Source organism: Ruditapes philippinarum, unplaced genomic scaffold (assembly GCF_026571515.1).
Source record: "Ruditapes philippinarum isolate M1 unplaced genomic scaffold, ASM2657151v2 ctg1741_1_1_1_1, whole genome shotgun sequence".
NCBI classification, from domain to species: domain Eukaryota; kingdom Metazoa; phylum Mollusca; class Bivalvia; order Venerida; family Veneridae; genus Ruditapes; species Ruditapes philippinarum.
This window is the reverse complement of record NW_026860551.1, coordinates 86111-109104: the sequence shown is the minus strand read 5'-3', so window position 1 is coordinate 109104 and position 22994 is coordinate 86111. Positions and strand designations below refer to the sequence as shown.

The window sequence follows — 22994 nt, the reverse complement described above, 5'->3', positions numbered from 1 at the left end:
GTTTTCTATGTCTGCAATATCCGCATCCCCACAATTGCAAGATATTGACATAAATTTCTTTTCAGTAAATGAGAAAGTTTCGGAATAGAACAAAACAGAACATATGCTTGATTAATTTTAGAAATAAGACAACATGACTCCTATATTCTATACAAACATATATAATAATAATAATAATAATGAAATGATCAAAATACATGAAATATACAATATCGATCATTATCCCTTGATATGTTTGTTAATCGTGAATAGATATAGTCTAGATAAGAAATGTAGATGAGGTGAACTGTTATACATTTCAGAAGAAAGAAATATTATGAAGACATGGTTCAGGTGCACTTGTACTTGTCATGAGGACCCTCATCCTTGGTTTTGAATGCAAAAAAAAGTTAGAGAACATATGAATTAACTAATTGTTATAAGGACATCAGTCAAATCTTCAAAACGTCATCCGAATTTCAAATGTTCAACATTATTACAAACATATAGAGTGTTAAACCCACTATTTAAACAATTAAATATCATAATGTATTTGATTACTTTGCACTTAGATCTAGCTGTAGTAAGCACTTTTGCTTGAGAGTAAAACATTTCAAAACATATGAACATTTGAAAAACGAGACAATTTTCCATCCAACCTAGACCTACTTATCGTTCTACTATGGGACATCACAGACTTTTTGATGTATTGAAATATATCAATCAAAGTCACATTTCAGTCTATAAATTGTGAATGTAAGTAATCTGTGACACGATACAATAAAACAATATAGAATTCTCTGATAAATAACAGTTTTAGAAAGCAAATGGGATTTCCTGTGAAGACCTGCACCAAAATCCATCTCACTTGTGGGTATCAAGAGATAGGCACACTAGGTGTGCATAAAAACAATACACTTCATACAATACAATCATTTCTCATTAAAGCGCGTTTTTTGAACAAAATTTAGTCTACCCAATTTTACTCTTCCACCTACACCCCTCCCTTCACTTATCCAACTAGGAAATTGAAACCAAATGTTTTATAAAACCACTGTGTCTAATGCACCACTAAAACCTTATTAAATTATAAGAGCATGTACAACATCCTAATTTTAACTTCAGTGTCTTTCAAATTTTATTTTATTTAATCGAGTTATAAAATAAAGGCTCTATGAATACAAAAACATTTTAAGCTTCAGTCCAATCGTCCACAAAACTTAAAATAAGGTCTTGCAAGGTTTTAAATAACATTTAAATAAATATCTAACAACAAGTTAAAGTAATATACACTAAATATACAAATTATCACTCGTTATCCTCACGGAGTCACTCTTTTGTGTCCGAAAAATTTATAATCCACTCGGAGTCACGCTATTTACAATTTCTAGATATTCCCAGGATTTTGCCATTCCTCATTAGCAGAAAAAGAAAATTCTTATTTATTTAAGAATGACGTTTGACCCTTACATTAACCAATCCCATAAAAATGTTTTTGTATTTATCTACATGCCAATGACACTGGTCAATATTTGGAAACAAGAACAAGTGACCTGGATTCCATTAAACTGCGAACTAGACCCGGCAGTAAAGGATCAAAGCAAAGTATCAACATACCATATATCTGGAAAATCTTTAAAGTTCAACATATAGTCATAACTTGTAACATGATATAAATGGCGGTTACATTTTAACTTGGACTTTAATTCACATCTAAGTCTGTGATTTTAAGCATTAAAAAAAATTAAGCATTTAAGATCAACAGGAAAATATATAAACATACTTATATCATCAAACGTTCTCATATGTCTGAACCGGGTCAATTGTCCCCTTTTTTCAAGGGCCGCCATATAAGCAATGTAGCACATGCATTAAGTAAATGATAATGAGAAAGTGTGAGCTAGTGTGGTGGAAAATGGAAGGACAGATTGGAAATATGGAGTGACTGAAAAACTATCAATTATATATTTTTTCAGAAAAAAAACTATTTCAGAGAGCATGAGAACGGAAACACTTTGTAATTTTACTGCAGCATTTAATACCATAACAATACATGTAATAAATCATGAGTACAAAATATACAATTATATAAACTATAGCTTTAACAACTATTCAATAACAGAGTACACTTTGTAGATAAAATCTCGTAATAGTGACTGGTGAATTTGGTTATACAATATCTATTATTGAGTACCTACATAAAATACCTTTGCAAAAGCATGATTTATTGTACAATCATTCTTAAGTTACCAATTACAGATAAAAAATCATGGTTTTTAAGTTTAAAAGTTTTGAATAACCACTTAGTGAGAACTAATACAGTATTACATATATTTCCATTAAAATCCATCTTAGCAGATAAGATTTGATTTTGCCTATTTCAAACATATTAGAAATGCCCTTAATAACAATGCAGCAATTATTTTTTTAAAAAACATTTTCTTTTTTGGGTTTTTGGATTTTCTAAAACATTTTAAAAGGGGGAAAAAATTTTCCCAAATATAATATAATGTTTTTTCAGTACATAATTTTTTCTTTTATTTTGTTTTTTCCTTGTAAAAAAAGGGGAATGAGGATAAAAAATGTGTTTAAAAAAGCAAATTTTTAATTTTATAACAAAGGGGTTTAAAGCTTATAAAAGATTTGTAAAAAGTAGAAATGAAATATGTAGCTTTAAAAAAAAGATCAGAGCAAAAGAAATGTTTGACAAAAAATCCACATCTAGTTGGTCAATAAAAATTAAAGGTCAGAAACAAAATCGCTCAGCATGGTATATATTTCGTAAAAAAAATAAATTAAAAAGCAATCATACAATTTTCAACATTTAAAAACAAGAGGGCCATGATGGCCCTGAGGTCGCTCACCTGTATATAGGCCCCCCCCCCCCAACGTTGCAGGGCCAATTTAACCCAAGGGCTTTTATTTGCACAAACTTGGTAGACACCCATAAGAAGATGTTTCATGCTAAACATCTAAGCTCTAGCTCATTGGGCTTTTTAAAAGAAGATTTTTTTAAAGTTCTTACTATACACATATAGTTAAAAACAATGACACCCCTGGGGCCGGGCCAGTTTTGACCCAAGGGCTTTTATTTGAACAAACTTTGTAGACACTTACTAGAAGATGTTTCATGCTTAATATCTAAACTCTAGCTATTTGGATTTTTTCAAAGAAGATTTTAAGTTTTTCTATACACATATAAAGAAAATCAATGACCCCCGGGGCGGGGCCAATTTTGACCCCAGGTCTTTTATTTGAACAAACTTTGTAGACACTCACTAAAAGATGTTTCATGCTTAATATCTTAACTCTAGCTATTTGGGTTTTTTCAAAGAAGATTTTTTAAGTTTTTGCTATACACATATAAGGAAAATCAATGACCCCCGGGGCGGTGCCAATTTTGACCCCAGGGCTTTTATTTGAACAAACTTGGTAGACACCTATTAGAACATGTTTGATGCTAAATATCTTAGCCATAGCTCTTTGAGTTCTTTAAAAGAAGATTTTTTTAAGTTTTTACTATATGCATATAGGGAAAATCAATGACCCCCCGGGCCGGGGCCAATTTTGACCCCAGGGCTTTTATTTGAACAAACTTGGTAGACACTAACTAGGAGATGTTTCATGCCAAATATCTAAGCTCTAGCTCTTATGGTTTTTTAAAAGAAGATATTTAAAGTTTTTTCTTTTGGTTGCCATGGCAACCAGAGTTCTGCATGAAATTAAATTCTTTGAACAATTTTTAAAGGTGACCACCAAAGGAACATTCCTGTGAAGTTTGGATGAAATTGGCTTAGTGGTTTATGAGGAGATGTCATTTAAAGTAAAAGTTTACGGACGGACGCCGGACGAAAAGCGATCACAAAAGCTCACCCTGTCACTTTGTGACAGGTGAGCTAACAATCATAAAATATTCTTCATTCAAAAACAATTATACAATTTTCAACATTCAAAAACAATCGTAATATTTACTACATTCAGAAACAATCATACAATTTTCTACATTCAGAAACAATCATAAAATGTTCATCATTCAAAAACAATCATAAAATTCTCAACATTCAAGAACAATCATCCAATTTTCTAGGTTCAAAAACAATCGTAATATTTTCTACTTTCATTAACTACCATACAAATTTCTAAATTCAAAAAAAAATTATACAATTTTCTACAGTCAAAAACAATCATACAATTTTCTACATTCAAAAACAAGTCTTAAAACAGTAGTAATATCTTAAAGATACCTTTTCTAAACAACTAAACAAAAACAAAAAACAATATAAAGCATATGATTATAATTATCCACAACGAATATTATTCCAATTTCAGACCTCTGCTCATAATATAATTACAAAATTATGCAACGCATTCTTCAGATAAACAAAAACTGGCAGTGCACAGCACATAAAAAAACAAGAGGGCCATCATGGCCCTGAGTCGCTCACCAGAAACAACTGCTTTCCAGTGTTGGAATGTCAATATATTCTAATATTAAATTTGAGCATAGAATATGTTTAAACAATAATTTGAATAAATGCCATGGCCTGGGGTATTTAAGCTTTAGCTTAAACGGGGCTAATCAAATTACTATAAGCAAACTTGATAAAAGACTACTTAAGAATGCTACAAAGTTTGGCGATCATCTATCAATTATTTCAGTAGGAAATGATGTTCAAAGGTTTTTTCTATTTTCCTATTTTTAGCTTTAGTGGCCCCTAAAAGGGGCTAGTCAAATTATTATGAGCAAACTTGATAAAAGAGTACCCAAGAATGCTACAGACAAAGTTTGGTGATCATCCATCAATTGGTTCTAAAGTAGAAGATGTTTAAAGGTTTTTCTTTTCTTAGCTTTAGCGGCCCCTAAAAGGGGCAAATCAAATTAATATGAGCAAACTTGATAAAAGATTACCCAAAAATGCTACAGACAAAGTTTGGTGATCATCTATTAATTAGTTCTGTAGGAAAAGATGTTTAAACGTATTTCTATTTTTAGCGGCCCCTAAAAGGGGCTAATCAAATTAATATGAGCAAACTTAATAAAAGACTACCCAATAATGCTACAGATCATCAATCAATTAGTTCTGTAGCAATAGACGTTTAAATGTATATCAATTTTTACTTTTAGGGGCCAATCAAAATAATATGAGCAAACTTGATAAAAGACTACCCAACAATGCTTCAGACAAAGTTTGGTGATCATCCATCTATTAGTTCTGTAGAAATAGACATTTAAAGGTATTTCTATTTTTAGCTTTTACCAGCCCCTAAAAGGGGCTATAATCAAATGAATATGAGCAAACTTGATAAAACTACCCAAGAATGCTACAGACAAAGATCAGTGATCATCCATCAATTAATTCTCTAGAAATAGACATTAAACGGTATTTCTATTTTTAGCTATAGAGACCCCTAAAAGGGGCTAATCAAATGAATATGAGCAAACTTGATAAAAGACTATCCAAGAATGCTACAGACAAAGTTTGGTGATCATCCATCAATTAGTTCTCTGAGATAGACATTTAGAAGTATTTCTTTTTTTAGCTTTTGCGGCCCCTAAAAGGGGCCCCCTAAAAGGGGCCAATCACATTAATATGAGCAAACTTGATAAAACACTACCCAAGAATGCTACAGACAAAGTTTGGTGATCATCCATCAATTAGTTCTGTAGGAGAAGATGTTTAAATGTTTTACTATTTTTAGCCCTTAAGACCCCTAAGACCACCAATCAAAATAATATTAGCGAACTTGATAAAAGACTACCCAAGAATGCTAAAGACAAAGTTTGGTGATCATCCATCAATTAGTTCTGTAGAAATAGACGTTTAAAGGTTTTTCTATTTTTAGCTTTAGCTGCCCCTAAAAGGGGCCAATCAATTTCATATCAGCAAACTTGATAAAAGACTACCTAAAAATGCTACAGACAAAAGTTTGGTGATCATCCATCCATTAGTTCTGTAGAAGAAGATGTTTAAATTTTTTTCTATTTTTAGCCCTAGAGACCCCTAAAAGGGGCCAATCAAATTAATATGAGCAAACTTGATAAAACACTACCCAGGAATGCTACAGACAAAGTTTGGTGATCATCCATCCATTAGTTCTGTAGAAGAAGATGTTTAAAGGTTTTTCTATTTTTAGCTCTGCTGACCCCTGAAAGGGGCCAATTGGAATGACATGAGCAAATTCAAGTGTGACTGTCACAAGGATGCTACAGACCAAATTTGAAGTAAATCTGTCCAGAAGTTTCAGAGAAGAAGACGATTGTTGAGGCACGACGACGGACGCTGGACCATCCTACTTTGATACTAATAGCTCACCCTGAGCCTTCGGCTCTGGTGAGCTAATTAGAGATTCAATAAGTCCATAATATATCTAAAATTTATGCTTATCAGATAAAAAAAAAAATACAACTTTTGTTATCATTCCCATATTCCATCATGTACTTCAGTTCATGTAACATCATATTTCCATTTATGAGCACAAACCTCTATCACATGTAAGTCAATTAAAACAGTCAACATTTCTTCAAAACATGCCAGTGAGTAGCAAAAAATATGTCAATAATTAAAGGTAGTCTAAATTTTCAAGCAAACAGGCACAACATTTCTGGTGCATGTGTTCACAAAACCAACGAAAATACAAATCTTGAATAAAAATATCCATGGTAAAAAGCTGATTCAAAAGTACTTTGTTATAAAAATTTAAAATGCCCAATTTTTCTAGAAAGTTTACATTATTTTATTTAACTAAGTTAAAATAAATTTCAACTCTTCTAGCATTTTAACAATTTTTTTACATATGAAAATTAATAAATTCATCTTTTTTTTAATTTATCATTAAAGTGGCCTTCAGTATTTCTTAGTTAAATTTGTAATTTTTAGATAAATCCTTTCATATAATTATCAGATCAAAAGAATTTAGGGAGAATCTGAAATTTGTTGTCGATAAAATATATAAACAATAAGGAGACCCTTTGATACCTCTAATCTGGCAGTCCACTCACTTTAATCATACCTGTTTAATAAATAATTGAGCCGTGTCACGACAAAACTAACATAATGGCTTTTCGACCAGCATGGATCCAGACCAGGCTGCGCATCCGTGCAGTCTGATCAGGATCCATGCTGTTTGCTATCAGTTTCTCTACTTGTTATAGAGTTTGTAAGCGAACAGCATGGATCCTGATCAGACTGCGCGGATGCGCAGGCTGATCTGGATCCATGCTGGTCGCAAAGCCATTATGTTGGTTTTGTCGTGACACGGCTCATTTTATGTAATGCAACGAAAAAAATCAAGATAAGATTCATGTTCCCATTTTAAAATAAACAGACTTAGCACTCAAATTTTACTTTCAATCAATCTGATAAATGAAAACCCTGTCGGTGCGAAAGTTAAACACTGGTGTATTAATTTAATACATGATCATATGAAACTTTCACAACAAAAAACAGTTTCATATTTTCTAGAGTACTGGAATATTTCACTTGTATTTCTGTAAAAACTGTCCATGGAACACTTTGAATTTTTCTAACATTCCTTGCAGTTTCTCTGTAGGGGGCAATATCGTTGTTCTGAAAAAAATGTTCAATAAATTGTTCATTACCAGACACACAAAAAATTGTTCCTTCTTTAGAAAGGGCAAATACAAGTTTTCTAAAGTTTAATTAATAGTTCTAGAGCATGTTAGATGTTTATCACCTGAAGAAAGTAGTGTTGAATATGAAATTGTTTGTCATAAAAGCAATAAAATGTAAACAAAGTGGTTCTCTGACTTCCATACAAAAAATTTTAATCTCTGTCACTATACATAACGCTAAAAAGCTACAAAAACGAAGGGTGGTTCAGGAAGTTGGCCAATAAGTAACCTTTTTTAGAAAATACAACCAAACACCAAAAAATAAAATGCTTTCGACAAAATAAAAAATATGCATTTCTGGGGCATAATGGACTTTTAACATTTTCTTTCAGGTGAATGACATCATTCCAAACATTGTAGGGAAAACATTGAAATAAACAGGACAATACACCTGAACTAAATTGTCCATACACATCATCAACATTAAACAGATTCAAAGTGAAAAAGGTGGGGAAAAGGGGTCTAATTACTTGGTCAATGTGTTTGCCTCTCAACTCAAGAGAGATTATAGATTCAAGCCCAACTCAAGTCACAACTAAGCTTCCTCATTTGATACCAACTAGTATGTTCCAAGATAAAGATTTTTTTAAAGATCATGACAAATTCCAAGAATTTTGTTTCGCAATTGAACATAAATGAATGTTTAAATGAAATGAGTTATACAAAGGTGATTGTATTGAAGTTTATACCTGAAGTGATAGGTTCCGTCTACTTGACCAAATCCAGAGCCGGGTACCACACAGATACCAGTTTCCTCTAATAACTGGAAACAATAGAACGCATCTGGCTTCTGACCAGCGGCCTGAAATGTTACAAATTTCAATATAATTCTTTTATATGATTTATACATTTACAATAAATATTTTGCATAAATATACATGTGCATGAGGCAAATGGCACAGATATAAAAATCTTAATATCTGTGAATTAAGAAGAATATATTTGAGAACCTTTCTTTAAAAGTTAAATATCTAAATCCATACAAAATACAAATTGTCATACATTTATCAAAATATGGCAAATAAAATGTGATATTGAACTAGAATAGAATGATAATTATTGCATATTTTGACAAAGTCATAAACATTGGTTACAAATCACTAAGTCTTGCTCCTTCCCATAACAATTTCAGAAAAATCCCTAAATGTTGAGTTCTTTATGTCAACAGGGCATCCAAATCGTTTTAGGCAAAATAGATACAGATAGTTTACCTAGGTGCTTCCAATAAATATCCACAATGAAAAATGACATGTACTATGTGTAACTTGAAAGTAAGCAAAACACATATCAACTGTACAAAGAATACATATAAATTGCAAAATGTAACAGAAAAATTCACATATCCTTTTCCTGACCAAAAACAAAATATTCAAAAAAGAAAGAAAACATAACTATACCTTGGCAGCCTCTATGGCTTTTGCTGGTATTTTGATGTTGGGGAATGCATACATAGCACCTTGTACAACATTACATGATATACCATCAATGGAATTAAATGTTTCTGTTACCATCTCGGCCTTCTTTTTTAGCTGGCCGAGAACGAAATCTTTTTCCTAAAATAAAATTGAAAGAACCTCAGTTAAGGATTGTTAGATTAATTAATTTCAAGCTAAATACATTCTGCTAAAAGAATTTTCTCTGTATTTGAAAAATTACTGAAGAAAAATAGATATAACTGAAGTAATTTTCCTTTAATTCATATTACTGTTTACTACATGCTTACATCATCATGGCATACCCACGGCCAAACCATTAACATTTATCAGCTGTGGGATTTTTGGCCTTTATCTAGTCGATCAGATGTGTTAAAGACAGCTATTTCATTGGTTACATCATGATTTCATGAGGTGATACCAATTAAATTGTCATTCTATACAACGTTCCGTATTACAGACAAAATTGTGACAACCAACTAAATTCATTTGTGAAAAGTTCAGTATTAAAAATGTGATTGATTTCCAGCAAAAAAAAAACATAGAAAATTTACTGTTACTTATTGTTTTTACTTTCAGTGTTGAATAATATCAATTCTGTTAAACTCAATTTCATTGGTAGATATTACATGCATCTGTTACTGTATATTGAAGCAAATCGTGCATTTTACCCACGGCTTGATTAAATGTTAATTTTAATCAACCATGTGTATCCGACCATGGCTAACATGAACAAGATTACAAACATTTACAAAAACAGACATTATTATTACAGACATAATTATTACAATAGACATAAGTCATGTCTAGGTTTTAACAAAAATAAATGTTTTATGCTTATAAATAATTGAAAGTAAATCTTGCATTTCTGTTAGGAAATCATCAAACCTTCATAAAGAGATCATAGGACGGTTCCCCAGGTTTCGGTGGGTTCACTACAACGTCCATCACAGCCTGGAATATATCAACAAATGGTGTATTGACCCAACATATTTACAATTATACAATGATACAATGTAATATACAGTCAAACGTGTATTAAGCGGCCGGGCAAGGGAAACACCCAAAACGGTCGCTTAATGAAACGGTCTCTTAAGACAGTCAGCATGATATAAAAGTCGAAATTTATAAATGACATCTTTTTTATACGGTGGGATCGTTTTTCAACTTCATTTTTATAAAAATGTTGAAAAAAAGTACGCTCCAATAATCTAAATGGATGCAAATGTAAAAAATAACTTTCTGATATTTATTGACAAAACAGTTTCAAGATCCATTGTTTGACATTTTTTCCAGAATTTTTTAACTTCTCCGTTGTTTTCCCTTGTCTCCAACACGAAAACCCTATTAGTGAAGATGTTTTCTGTTGTGCATTTTTTTCATTTGAAATAAACAAACTACATCTATTTGTTACGATTAATTTAATGGCTGATCAAGTTCAAGGTCAATTCAATGCAGTCTAAATGTCAACAAGCGAAGCGTATACACCATCTCAGTATGGGCGGAGCGTTGCATTGTTTATCCGATATTATTGGATAATACACGTCACGCGTATACTTAACTTCATTTGCATACGCTAAAATGGTATGGGGAAATAGAGTTTTTCACACGTTTATTGTTGTGTTTTGATCGTTGACACTTGTGACATTACGAGGCGGCGTTCTCTAAAAACACAATTACTTGACAGGTAAAAGCTGTCGTTTAATGAAAAGATTGATGTCAATTAGGTGACTAATTAGCAGTCGCTGGTCGCGTTGAGCAAAAGTAGTTTAATACATTAAAGATATAGAGAGAAAATGATCGGGGGTAATTTAAAGTGGTCGTTTAAGACAAAAGTCGCTTAATACACGTGGACGCATGGGCAAGTTAGACTGTATAAATAAGAGACAAATACCTCAATGTCAAAGACTATTGTATTGTAACAGAGAAATTTTGCTTCACCCAAAGAGTGAACCAGTCACCCATAGATTTCTAATATGATGCTTTCCCTACTAGGATCAATTTTTCTACATAAATTACTCACTTCAAGATTAAGAGGGCAGTCTTGATATTTGTTTTAAAACAATTTTTCTGCAAAAATATGTTCCTACTTGATATCAGACTAAAAATCCAAAAAGCTTGTTTACATTACCTTGCTATCAAGCAAAAATCTTTTTTAGTCTTTTTTAAGAGAAAGTACACTTAATATGTCATACAATTGTGAGAACCAAGTTTAAGTCACTTCCAAATATCATCCACACTTTCTGTTTATTAACAAAAAATGTTGTTGTTTTTAATGTTGTATGCAAAACTGATTCTATCTTGAGATTTTAAAGGGACTCTACTGAGTTTTTTTTTACATGACTTAACTGAAATATTTTCCAAAGATTTGTGTATCAACTGATGAAGGTCTGGTCCAATAACTTGTGTGCAAAATTTCAGTCCATTCACTCTCCCCATTTTGCCAAGATAATCATTTTTATTGTGCAAAATGACACAACAATGAAGAGTTGCAATGCTTTTCACTCTATTATTAGGCCTTTGGACCTCAGTGAAGTTCCTTTAACATAATAACATTTTTACCTGTCCAGAAACTGAGGAGCAGAGTTTAGCAGAGATTGACTTCAGCTGCATGACCTTCACATCTGGGTCAAGGTTAATGACCTCACAGTAACCTCCACGGAAACCACATCTGTAAATAGCATTGAATAACACCATAGGGCAAATACTCTCTACATTTCCTTTGCTATCAATTTTTCGATTAATTTCAGGCCAGCTTCATTACCATGAACTGTTGAAATAATACTAAAATATATAATACTGTTGTACATAATGTATATATAAAAGATATAAGTAATACCAGGTATTTGAATATGAGATTATTATCATTAAAATCCATTTACTGCATCAGGTTATGGCTTTACTCAAAAATAATTTAATTTCACCCTTGCCATGCTAAATTTTTTAAACAGACTCTCTTGCCTTTCAAACTGGGAGTATGCCATTAATCATTTTTAGGAACATTGTCAAAATATTGAGACAAACAATATTCAGATGGCACAGATGTGCCAGTTGATTTTGTTTTGCACTGTTTGCATTGGTAGATTAGTTTCAACTAGCATGCTAATGATTTATTATACAATGTACTACAATAAAACTTTCTTCAATTTGTCTAACTAGAAAAAAACACCTCACAATTTGATTATTTCATGTCTCAGAGCTGCCATCAAACTTAAAAGTAATGCAACTTTCAAAAGTTTGAATTTATAATAGGCAAATAGCAAAGCTATATCAAAAAGTTTCATAACACTTACTCCCCCATGTATCCTTTTGAAGTGGACATAAAGGAGGCCAGCTCCATTGTGTTATATTCTGGTCCCATCTCAGTTAATACCTTCTTGAAGGAGTGGAATTCTGAACCAGAGGCATATATATTATGCTGGTACACCTAAAATCATGTTCAATTTAACAAATATATAATCATTTACAATAATCACACTGTCAAACTGCCCCAAATTACACTCGAGTCAAGGTAAACATTGACAAGATTCAACGATTATTTTAGCACTCTCAAATGCTTGAAAATCGTAATTAAACACTTACATGCATATTTGTGTGATATCACTGACTAATAATATGTCATATGTTACGGTTTGGATAGGAATATCCGTCCCGCAAGTACCCAACCATTGAGCGGTAATGAAGCTTGTTGAGTTGCCACCACCAAAGGAACAGATGTTTAGTTCTGAATCACAATTCGGGTCAGATATTTTTTCTTGTATATTCTATCATACTTCAAATAGTTTACCTCAATAAATTAAAATTTCATACAAATAAATGTCATTTCATCAAAATTGATTTTCTTACAATAGCATATGAATTTACAACTTCATTCATTACAGGGAAATGACATCATCTTAGCTACGACTTTACATTCTTAAATGTGCCAAAATGATATTTTTTTCACAGTTTATTTACACAAGAGCGATCAGTGATCACATGTGTCGCCTCATAATGGCCAATTTCATGTTGGGACAAGTTTTGTGACAGACGGACAGACAGACGGACAGTGCACTAATAGACTTGGTACTGATCATTCCTGTAAAGTTTGGATGAAATTGCACCAGTAGTTCATGAGGAGTAGTGGGGACAAGCTTTTGTGTATCTTGCAACACACAGAAAAAAACACCTTTTTATCAAAGGGCCATAACTCGGCCAAAAATCATTCAACCAGAAAACCCGTGCAATATGCGCAAGGACTTGAGGTACAGATCAATCCTGTAAAGATTCATTGAAATTGCATTAGTGGTATAAGAGAAGTAGTCCGGACAAACTTTAAAAATAAAAATTATTAAAGGGCCATAACTCTGACAAAAATCATTGAACCGTAAAATTCTGACAATATGCACAACTAGACTTGGTACTGATCATTCCTGTAAAGTTTGGATGAAATTGCACCAGTAGTTCATGAGGAGTAGTCCGGACAAGCTTTTGTGTATCTGGCAACACACAGAAAAAAACACCTTTTTTATCAAAGGGCCATAACTCGGCCAAAAATCATTCAACCGGAAAACCCGTGCAATATGCGCAAGGACTTGAGCTACAGATCAATCCTGTAAAGTTTCATTGAAATTGCATCAGTGGTATAAGAGAAGTAGTCCGGACAAACTTTAAAAATAAAAATTATTAAAGGGCCATAACTCTGACAAAAATCATTGAACCGTAAAATTCTGACAATATGCACAACTAGACTTGGTACTGATCATTCCTGTAAAGTTTGGATGAAATTGCACCAGTAGTTCATGAGGAGTAGTCCGGACAAGCTTTTGTGTATCTGGCAACACACAGAAAAAAACACCTTTTTTATCAAAGGGCCATAACTCAACCAAAAATCATTCAACCGGAAAACCCGTGCAATATGCGCAAGGACTTGAGCTACAGATCAATCCTGTAAAGTTTCATTGAAATTGCATCAGTGGTATAAGAGAAGTAGTCCGGACAAACTTTAAAAATAAAAATTATTAAAGGGCCATAACTCTGACAAAAATCATTGAACCGGAAAATGCTGACAATATGCATAACTAGACTTAAAACTGATCATTCCTGTAAAGTTTGGATGAAATTGCACCAGTAGTTTATGAGGAGTAGTCCGGACAAGTTTTGTGACGAACAGACAGACAGACAGACGGACAGACAGACGACGGAGAAGTGATCCCTATATGTCGCCACTACTCCGTAGAGGCGACACAAAAATGGGCTAAAATGGCGTCATCTTAAAGCGAGTGAGTCATTTGGCATCCAATGTGTCAGACGAAATTTCCAGAATTGGCAAACAAACGGAAACACCTGATATGCAAGAATACTTCAAATTTTATTCAGTGAATCGTAATATGACAAATTTGACAAAGCAGGTTGGTTGATCAATATTTGGTAATTCAACTGAATTACTCAACAGTGCCTTGATTTGATTCTGTTCCTCGTTGAGCATTGCTGCAATATTAGCTGTGAAACAAATACTCAGTTGCCCTTACATGCATTATTCCAGGCACAAAGAAGCATCTGAGTAGAACTACCAACATTTCATAATCTAGCTGAATAGCTTGCTCACATGAAAGAATTCTAAGTACATGTAGGGATTCAAACCCACAGCGGTGAGGGGCAAGTGGTTTTAAGTTATATACCTTAACCACTCAGCCACTGACATTCCTTATTTACTACATAGAATTTACCTCATCGGCCATCAAGAACAGATTTTCTTCTTTGGCAAACTTTATAATATCTACAATGTTCTGTCTTGGTAAAACCTGACCTGAAAACAATCATAACACTTTAGACTAATAATTAATGGAAATGAACCAATATTTTCTTTTGGTTATATTTATCTGGAAAACATGTAAAGCTGGAAAGTTGCCATGTGACCTTTACTGTGTTGGTGCGATCTTAAATCCAGCAAAAAAAACACAATGGTTCAGGATGAGATATGATGTCAAATTCTTATGAGCAATTCCGACAAAATCTTTTGCAATCTTTTATGTAGTTAAGGGATATGTTAATAGAACAAATATGCATCAAGCAACTTCATTATATTCTTTCTGAAGAACCTCTAAATAAATATGGGGGGGGGGGGTGATCTTAATAACTAGTCTTCATCACTATTGAAAAGCATAACTATTGATATAAAATATTTAACTGTGAATTCATTTTATCTTATGGGCTTGAAATTTCCTGGTTTAGTCAAAACGGATCTTTAATTCATGAATTTGTCTGCGCTAACATAAAAAGGCACAATGCAAAACATGTAATACCACATTAGTAATTGTGCAATAAAATTTCATTGGATCTTAAATTTGAAATCCTATTTAAGAAAATCACAAAAATACAGTAAGTACCCCATGAAAAATACAGTGAATTTTACAGTAGGCTACAATTAATAATTTTTTTAAAATAAAAGATGAAAGATGTGTATACCTGTTGGATTTCCTGGATTAATGATGACAATAGCTCTTGGTATACAGTGGTTTCTAGCCTCATTAATAGCTCTCTTCATTTCTGGAATGTTTAATGCCCATGTGTTTGATTCATCTAAATAGTAACCTATCTGAAAGATAGAAATGAATATATTATATATATTTATCTACTTTTTCATTATGACCCCAAACAATTGTTACTAGTAATTCTTTATGTATATCTATTCATCAAGTGGTATAAATATAAATATTACATGAGTAGCGGTAGCCACAAGTGAAATACAATAATTTTCATACCGCAAGATGAAAATAAATCCTGTGTTTATAGAAAAAAAGTATTTATATGTCATTTAAATAACCAAATAAATGTCAAAGTATGCAAAAATTCCATTACTGTGTTAGTCACAGAGGAAATAAATACTGCAAAATCACTCATTTGTTGCATATGACATGTAAATTATTACTTGAATTGTAAATATCCTACTTTTCTTAAAATCTTGGTACATTTTTCTTAACGTTGATTTTCTGCATTTTTCTCATCACCAGGCATGCAGCTTTAATAATGATTATATGAGCCGCGCCATGACAAAACCAACATAATGGGTTTGCGACCAGCATGGATCCAGACCAGCCTGCGCATCTGCGCAGTCTGATCAGGATACATGCTGTTCGCTTACAAACCCTATAAGAAGTAAAGAAACTGACAGCCAACAGCATGGGTCCTGATCAGACTGCGCGGGTGCACAGGCTGGTCTCGATCCATGCTGGTCGCAAACCCATTATGTTGGTTTTGTCATGGCGCGGCTCAATTATTTATCATAGGTAAAGCTGTGTTACAGGTATATGGTTACTTACAGGATGCGCGTTATATTCAGCAATGGTTGCTGTATATAGAGGATACTGAGGTATAGGGATCATGATTCCAGCCCTATCTTTACCTGACTCTCCTGTCATCATCAACTTCATTATTGTCTGCAAAGTAAGAATATACGAGTATATATCATTATTTTCACATAAAACATTTAATTTTTCTGACAATAATTAATACATTGTCTGCAGACAGTGACTGAATCTACCCATGTTTCAAATAAAGATCAAAGTCAGCTGACACATCTGTGTAGGTTTGATCACAGTCTGGGCTGTATGAAACTCCTTATTTTGAAATTTTCCAGAAAAATGATGAATGGTTTTGTCCAAATCAGAAGATGGACAAGTTTGTTTAAAATATTTAGCATAAAAAGAGTTTTACAAGGATAAGAGGCATATTATTCTCTTAATTACACTGTAATATAAAATATCAATAAAGAACAAGCTTCCTCGCACAAAAAACTCACTCAAAACAATAGAATGCATGTCATATCAAGTCAACTTCAAGAAGTTCTTCCTTCTTATTTAAATTAAACATATCAATATAACAAGAACACTCCACAGACAGTATGTTCCACTTTTCTCAGTACAAGACACTATAATAAAAGCAAAGTAGAAAATGAGAAATGACTCTGTGAAAGTGCTTGGCAAAACTTACCTGTCCTTGATACTGAACAAGTATCTCAAGTTTAATGTGAATATCTTTGATAGTTTTTAAGGCAAGGAAAGTATTCCAAGTCAAGAAGGGGAAATAATTAGCAAAAAAATAACTGACAGTTATCTGCCCCTTAGGAATGTGTTTAAATATTGATAAAAGTTCAAAATCATAACATATTGTCAATACCTTGATACTGTCACTAGCTCCTGTACTAAGGAAAATATCATCTGGGCTGGATGGATGTCCATCTCTCTCTGAGATATATTTAGCTATATCTTCTCTGATCACTCGTACACCAGAGCTGTCACTATAAGAACCTGTAAGACGATCATTTTAATTGTCAGTTAGACTATCATTTAGATTTAATTAATGTTGCATTTTTTATAAAAGAGATGCTAGTCAATCATTAACAAACCCACAAAAATTTAGGAAGCAAAAAAACAAACAAATAAAATATATGTTAAAACACAAATAAAATGCATTTACTTCCAAGAGGTAATCAAACAAGAGCACTGCTAGGCGGAGCATTATATGCCCGAAAGAAGGTTGTTTTTTTTTAGTAAGGACGAAGCATTTGTAAGACATTACATAAATTAAATAAAGTATTACCTCCTTCAAATAGCAATCCTCCTATAAAGTTTAAATATTGTAGGCCAAATGGAATTTAAGTTATGCTCTGGAAGCTGTTTTCAGTTTTGAAGTAATAGCGACCTTGAACTTTGACCTTAAGACCCCAAAATCAATAGGGGTGTTCTACCCAATATGGACAATCATCCTATAAAGTTTGAACACTATGGGCCAAATAGAAATTTAGTTATGTTCTTTAAACTGTTTTCAGTTTTAAAGTAATAGTGACCTTGACCTTTGAAATTGTGACCCCAAAATCAATAGGGGTCTTATACCCAATATGGACAATCATCCTATGAAGTTTAAATATAGTGGGCCAAATAGACCTTAAGTTATGCTCCGGAAACTGTTTTCAGTTTTAAAGTAATAGTGACCTTGGCCGATGACCTTGTGACCCCAAAATCAATAGGGGTCTTCTACCCAATATGGACAATCATCCTATGAAGTTTGAATATTGTGGGCCACACACATGGAACATAAGTTATGCTCCGGAAACTGTTTTCAGTTTTAAAGTTATAGTGACTTTGACCTTGTGACCCAAAAATCTATAGGGGTCTTCTACCCAATATGGACAATCATTCCATGAAGTTTGAATATTGTGGGCCAAATAGACTTTAAGTTATGCTCCGGAAACTGTTTTCAGTTTTAAGGCGATAGTGACCTTGACATTTGACCTTGTGACCTCAAAATCAATAGCGGTCTTCTACCAAATATGGACAATCATCCTATGAAGTTTGAACACTGTGGGCCAAATGGAACTTAAGTTATGTGCCGGAAACTGTTTTCGGTTTTAAGGCGATAGTGACCTTGACTTTTGACCTTGTGACCCCAAAATCAATAGGGGTCTTCTACCCAATATGGACAATCATCCTATGAAGTTTGAATATTGTAGGCCACATCGAACTTAAGTTATGCTCTGGAAACTGTTTTCAGTTTTAAAGTAATAATGACCTTGACCTTTGACCTTGTGACCCCAAAATCAATAGGGGTCTTCTACCCAATATGGACAATCATCCTATGAAGTTTGAATAATGTGGGCCAAACAGAACTTAAGTTATGCTCTGGAAACTGTTTTCAGTTTTAAGACGATAGTGACCTTGACCTTTGACCTTGTGACCCAAAAATCAATAGGGGTCTTCTACCCAATATGGACAATCATCCTATGAAGTTTGAACATTGTGGGCCAAATGGAACTTAAGTTATGCTCCGGAAACCAAATTGCTAAAGGACGGACGGACGGACAGGATAGACAGACAGACGACGGACGCCAAGGGGTATAACATAATATGCCCGAAATTCTTTCGGGCATATAAAAGATAATGAACAGCCTTAACACCAAGATGAATTGATTATTCAAAACTAGTTTTAAAACTAACAACACTTTTTTTTTTAAACTCGTTTATAATTTCATGATACAATAGAATCAGGACTTCCATATTTGCAGCAGTCACAATTAAATTATTCCACCAAAAACAGTTCAAGATACAGTGTCTTAAAGTGTCTTAATAAAATAATAAATGAACAGTCACTACTAGGTTCCTACCAACACTTTGTCCAGCACAGCTGTCAAGTATCCTTCTAGCTCTGTCTTTGGCATCTGCTGGGTATGAGGGATCATTCATTAACCTTTCTGGATCTGTACATATTGCAACAACCTGAAAATGACTCTTGACCCTTAAAAACAATGATATATATAAGGAGTCAGATTGCAACAATGAGCAGATACTGCAAGTAGAAGACATTAAAAACAGGTATTGTACCTAAAAGGTATAAATTTAACTCATACATGTATTTTTTTTTTCATTTTGCAATTGGGTGTTTTTCAGGATTGATGAAAATAATAAGGCAACAGACATGAGAATGAAGGAAGATACTAACTTTTCAGCAATCAGGTGATAGCACGTTAGAACCTGCCAAGCTGATAAGTGACCTCCTTTGAAGTACATGTAGCAGGTCAAAAGTAGGGCACATTTTTTAAGGCAATTTGCAGCTCAATCTTTTCCCTATTCATTCTGTTGCACTGTGTTTATAAGCTTTCACATGATCTACTGTATATATCTTAATGCATGTACATATATTCTAACAATTATGAATAACTATAAGTCTAATTGTGCAATGTACTACCTGTTGAGATATTGTGCTATTTTGTGTATAGGCAATATCTAACCTCTACCCACGATTTATATTACAGGGATCGGACACTCCCAGTTAACCCTACATAAATGCTTAAATATCTTGTCGTGCACCCGATAAAGGTACATCGATCGATAATTTACCGGCGCTAAGCGTAAATGCCCGTTCGCAACGGATACCTACTTTACAAAATACCATATAGCTTTTCCATTTATTATCCGATTTTGTTTATTTTGAAGAAAAATACTTGTTTAATTCAAATATCTAATTTATTTTTTAAAGGTACAGTTTATCTGTCCGCAACGACGATTAAAAAATTAACTTGACGAAATCCGCGGTAAATTTACATTTTTTTATATAAAAAGCAGGTATTTGAAATTTATTATTATGGTAACATAATAAAATTAATTCAATTTCAAAATAAAAAAGAAGCCGTTGTTAGTTATTCACAGATGATCAAAGATGCAATATTTAAGATTTATTGGGTTATGTAGTCAAATTTATTAACGCACAATTGTTTTACGGGTAATGTATTGCGGGCGCTTTACAATGTCACTCGTATATTTTAATTATTCTTTTTATTTGAATGCCTGTAGAAAGATATTTATGATATTTTTTAATGTAACGCTAGAAAAACAATAAAGTATTTACAGTTTGAGTCAGTATTATGCGAAATAAAAGTAACTTTTGATTATTTTTTACACATCGCTTAAATTTCTTTGAAGTTTAATTACTTTTGAAGGGGGTTAATTAACAGGTAACAAGTGATAATTGAAAAACTTTATTTTCAAACTTTCATTACCAGGTTACATGTGATAATTGCAACACTCAATCGTCAAAAACAAATAGAATTTGAATGTATATTTTGTATACGTGCGGTCTTTAACTTCAATCCATGGTATGTGTGATAAGAAAATGATTCTGAAGAGGATATATATAAATACAATGTAAATCTATTTTCTTTATTAACATTTATAAATGAAATTGAATATATTGAATATATACAAGTAAATTTGTATAGTCCTTTCGTTGAAAAATAATGAAAATAAACGTATGACAAATAAATCATTTGACGTGAATTGTGAAGGATAACTATGAAAAAAATCTGTTTAAACATAAAAAATAATATTATAAAACAGCTGTTCTGTATGCCAATAAAAGTTTCTTCCTTGCCAATATAATGAATTCATCTATGTATGAACGCTTTTTTTCAATGATCTGAAAATATATTTAATACACTTATTAGTAGAATACTATATTTATACTAATATTCAGGTAATCAAATAAAAAATGTTCAAATCATTTTGAAATAATTCACAGAAAAAAGACAAATTTCAAACGTGAATTTCTTTAAAAGTTTTTAAACAATCAAGAAACATTTTTTTGCATTGCAACCATTAAACCATGTAGAAAATAATTATCTTAATCTGAATCGCGGTAATAATTTGTGCTTGAAGTAAAAGGGCGTCAAAGTGTAGAGAGTATGCCTTAACAATGGGCGAATATTTTTTAAATTAGGTACTTTTTTAACTCAGCGTTGCAGCGTTCTATCGGCATATTTTCATATATTAATACTTTAGCGACACAAAATAATACTGTATCAATACATTAATATGTGTAAAAATTTTCACAAAGCTGCAATAACACCACACACTCTTGTGAAAATCTGTCATATTTCGCACTCAGGGCGTTCCGCCATCTCTCATTCTGTCCACCTTTATCCGATGTGCGATTCTGCGCATGCGTGCGACGAGACTTTAAGCTAAAACGAAAGTGTCCGATCCTTGTAATATAAATCCGTGCTCTACCTAAGCGAGATTCTGACCCAGAACTAAAATATCTAAGAATTTAGCTTTGGCACGTCAACTTATTTTGACTACTTTAAGTCTGGTTCTGTTTCTATTTTGTTAAGAAGTCAAACCTGGATAGTCTTAAACAATACAATGATCCACCATTGCATACTTTTATGGGTGCCACATTTAATGGAAGCAATTAAACTATCACAAATACTAGTAGTTTACAATAATTAAGCGAAATTTCCATCATCATACAAGATTGTTACTAGTAAATACATGTATACATGATTTTTTTGTCACATTGAAATACCTGTCGTAAGAATGTTATAGGTTTCTGTCCAGTTGCATGACAATCTCCAATGTTGGCTCGGATGACTTCAGTAAATGGTTTCTTTACACCCTGCCATAAAAATATCAAGCAATTTACAAAAAGTCAAAATGTGCACGTAATATTACGACTAATAGATCTCAACCTACTTAATTTTTGTCAGTTGGGTACTTTAAGCTCCTCAGGTTGAATTGCATCCCCTTTAAAATAGTGACTTTTTGTGAATGAATTAAGGTCAAGAACAAATGTGAAATTCTAACCCTGTCAGTGGTTTTTCCCACTTAATTAGGAAGAGGCCAAGGGGAGTGGTGGTCTAATGGTTAAGATGTCTGCCTCTCAACCCAGGGATCATCAGTGTGAGCCCTACTTGGGTCATGTCCGACCATGTTTCTTCATATGACACCAGTAATGTGTGGTTCTAGGAAGCGGACTAAAAGTGATAAATATCAGTTGCAAATACTTATTTCGCAATCAAGCTTTAATAAATACGAAAAAACCCGAGGCCTTAGCCTCTCGGTAAAAGCTATCCCTAAAATTCCTATTTTGGGAGGTAAAAAACAATGAAAGATTTTTCAGAAAACTGCATGATTTTATTTTAAAGGAAAATTTCAATTGGGAAGGGGCCTTTTATATGTATCTGTTATATAAATATACATGTATAAGGTGAAAAATATCACTGCCTGGTATTAACATACAAAAAACAAAACACATAGCGCCATTGCTTACCTTTGCTAGTTCTTGCTCAATCTCACCAGCTCGAATGACAATTGGTCCCCTGACAGCATATTCCATGTTCTTGACATGGGGGTTCATGTTTTGTACTGACAGAACTTTGGTCCTGCATGGCTGAATAAGATGGCCCTTCCTGGTATTTACCTTTTTGCAAATCTCCAAAAATGGTTTCGTAAACTTAACTGTGTTTTGCATTTTGCCTCCCTCTAGATGTATACCAACTGACTGTAAAACTGGTTAAAACCACCTTGTTAGTTGCAAGGTTGTTTTGTAAATAAATTTTAGAATGGTTCCCGATAAATGAGCTTTCTTTATCACCTGTCGCTCCAATTGCTAAAATCGGATAGCCGTCTATTTAAATT

The 22994-nt window shown here is 32.9% G+C and overlaps 1 protein-coding gene across 1 annotated transcript; it reads right to left on the bottom strand.

The window, feature by feature from the left end:
* Positions 1-7217: 7217 nt before the first annotated feature.
* LOC132760570 (alanine aminotransferase 2-like) lies at positions 7218-22962 on the bottom strand. Its single transcript, XM_060752571.1, has 13 exons — positions 22627-22962; positions 21883-21972; positions 19187-19298; positions 17203-17333; positions 16347-16463; positions 15493-15622; positions 14754-14833; positions 12339-12472; positions 11608-11716; positions 9934-9999; positions 9010-9165; positions 8302-8414; positions 7218-7547 (listed from the first exon to the last, which is right to left on the bottom strand). The coding sequence occupies exons 1-13, from the start codon at positions 22825-22827 to the stop codon at positions 7457-7459; spliced, it is 1530 nt and encodes a 509-aa protein (XP_060608554.1). The 5' UTR covers positions 22828-22962; the 3' UTR covers positions 7218-7456.
* Between the last annotated feature and the right edge of the window lie 32 nt (positions 22963-22994).

Bases quoted from the DNA above. Each gene is read 5' to 3' on its own strand.
- LOC132760570 (XM_060752571.1), bottom strand. From the start codon at position 22,827: ATGCAAAACACAGTTAAGTTTACGAAACCATTTTTGGAGATTTGCAAA. The intron at 19,299-21,882 runs GTATTTCAATGT...AGTCATTTTCAG, and splicing joins CTATAACATTCTTACGACAG to GTTGTTGCAATATGTACAGA. The intron at 9,166-9,933 runs GTTTGATGATTT...ATTTTATTTTAG, and splicing joins CCTATGATCTCTTTATGAAG to GAAAAAGATTTCGTTCTCGG.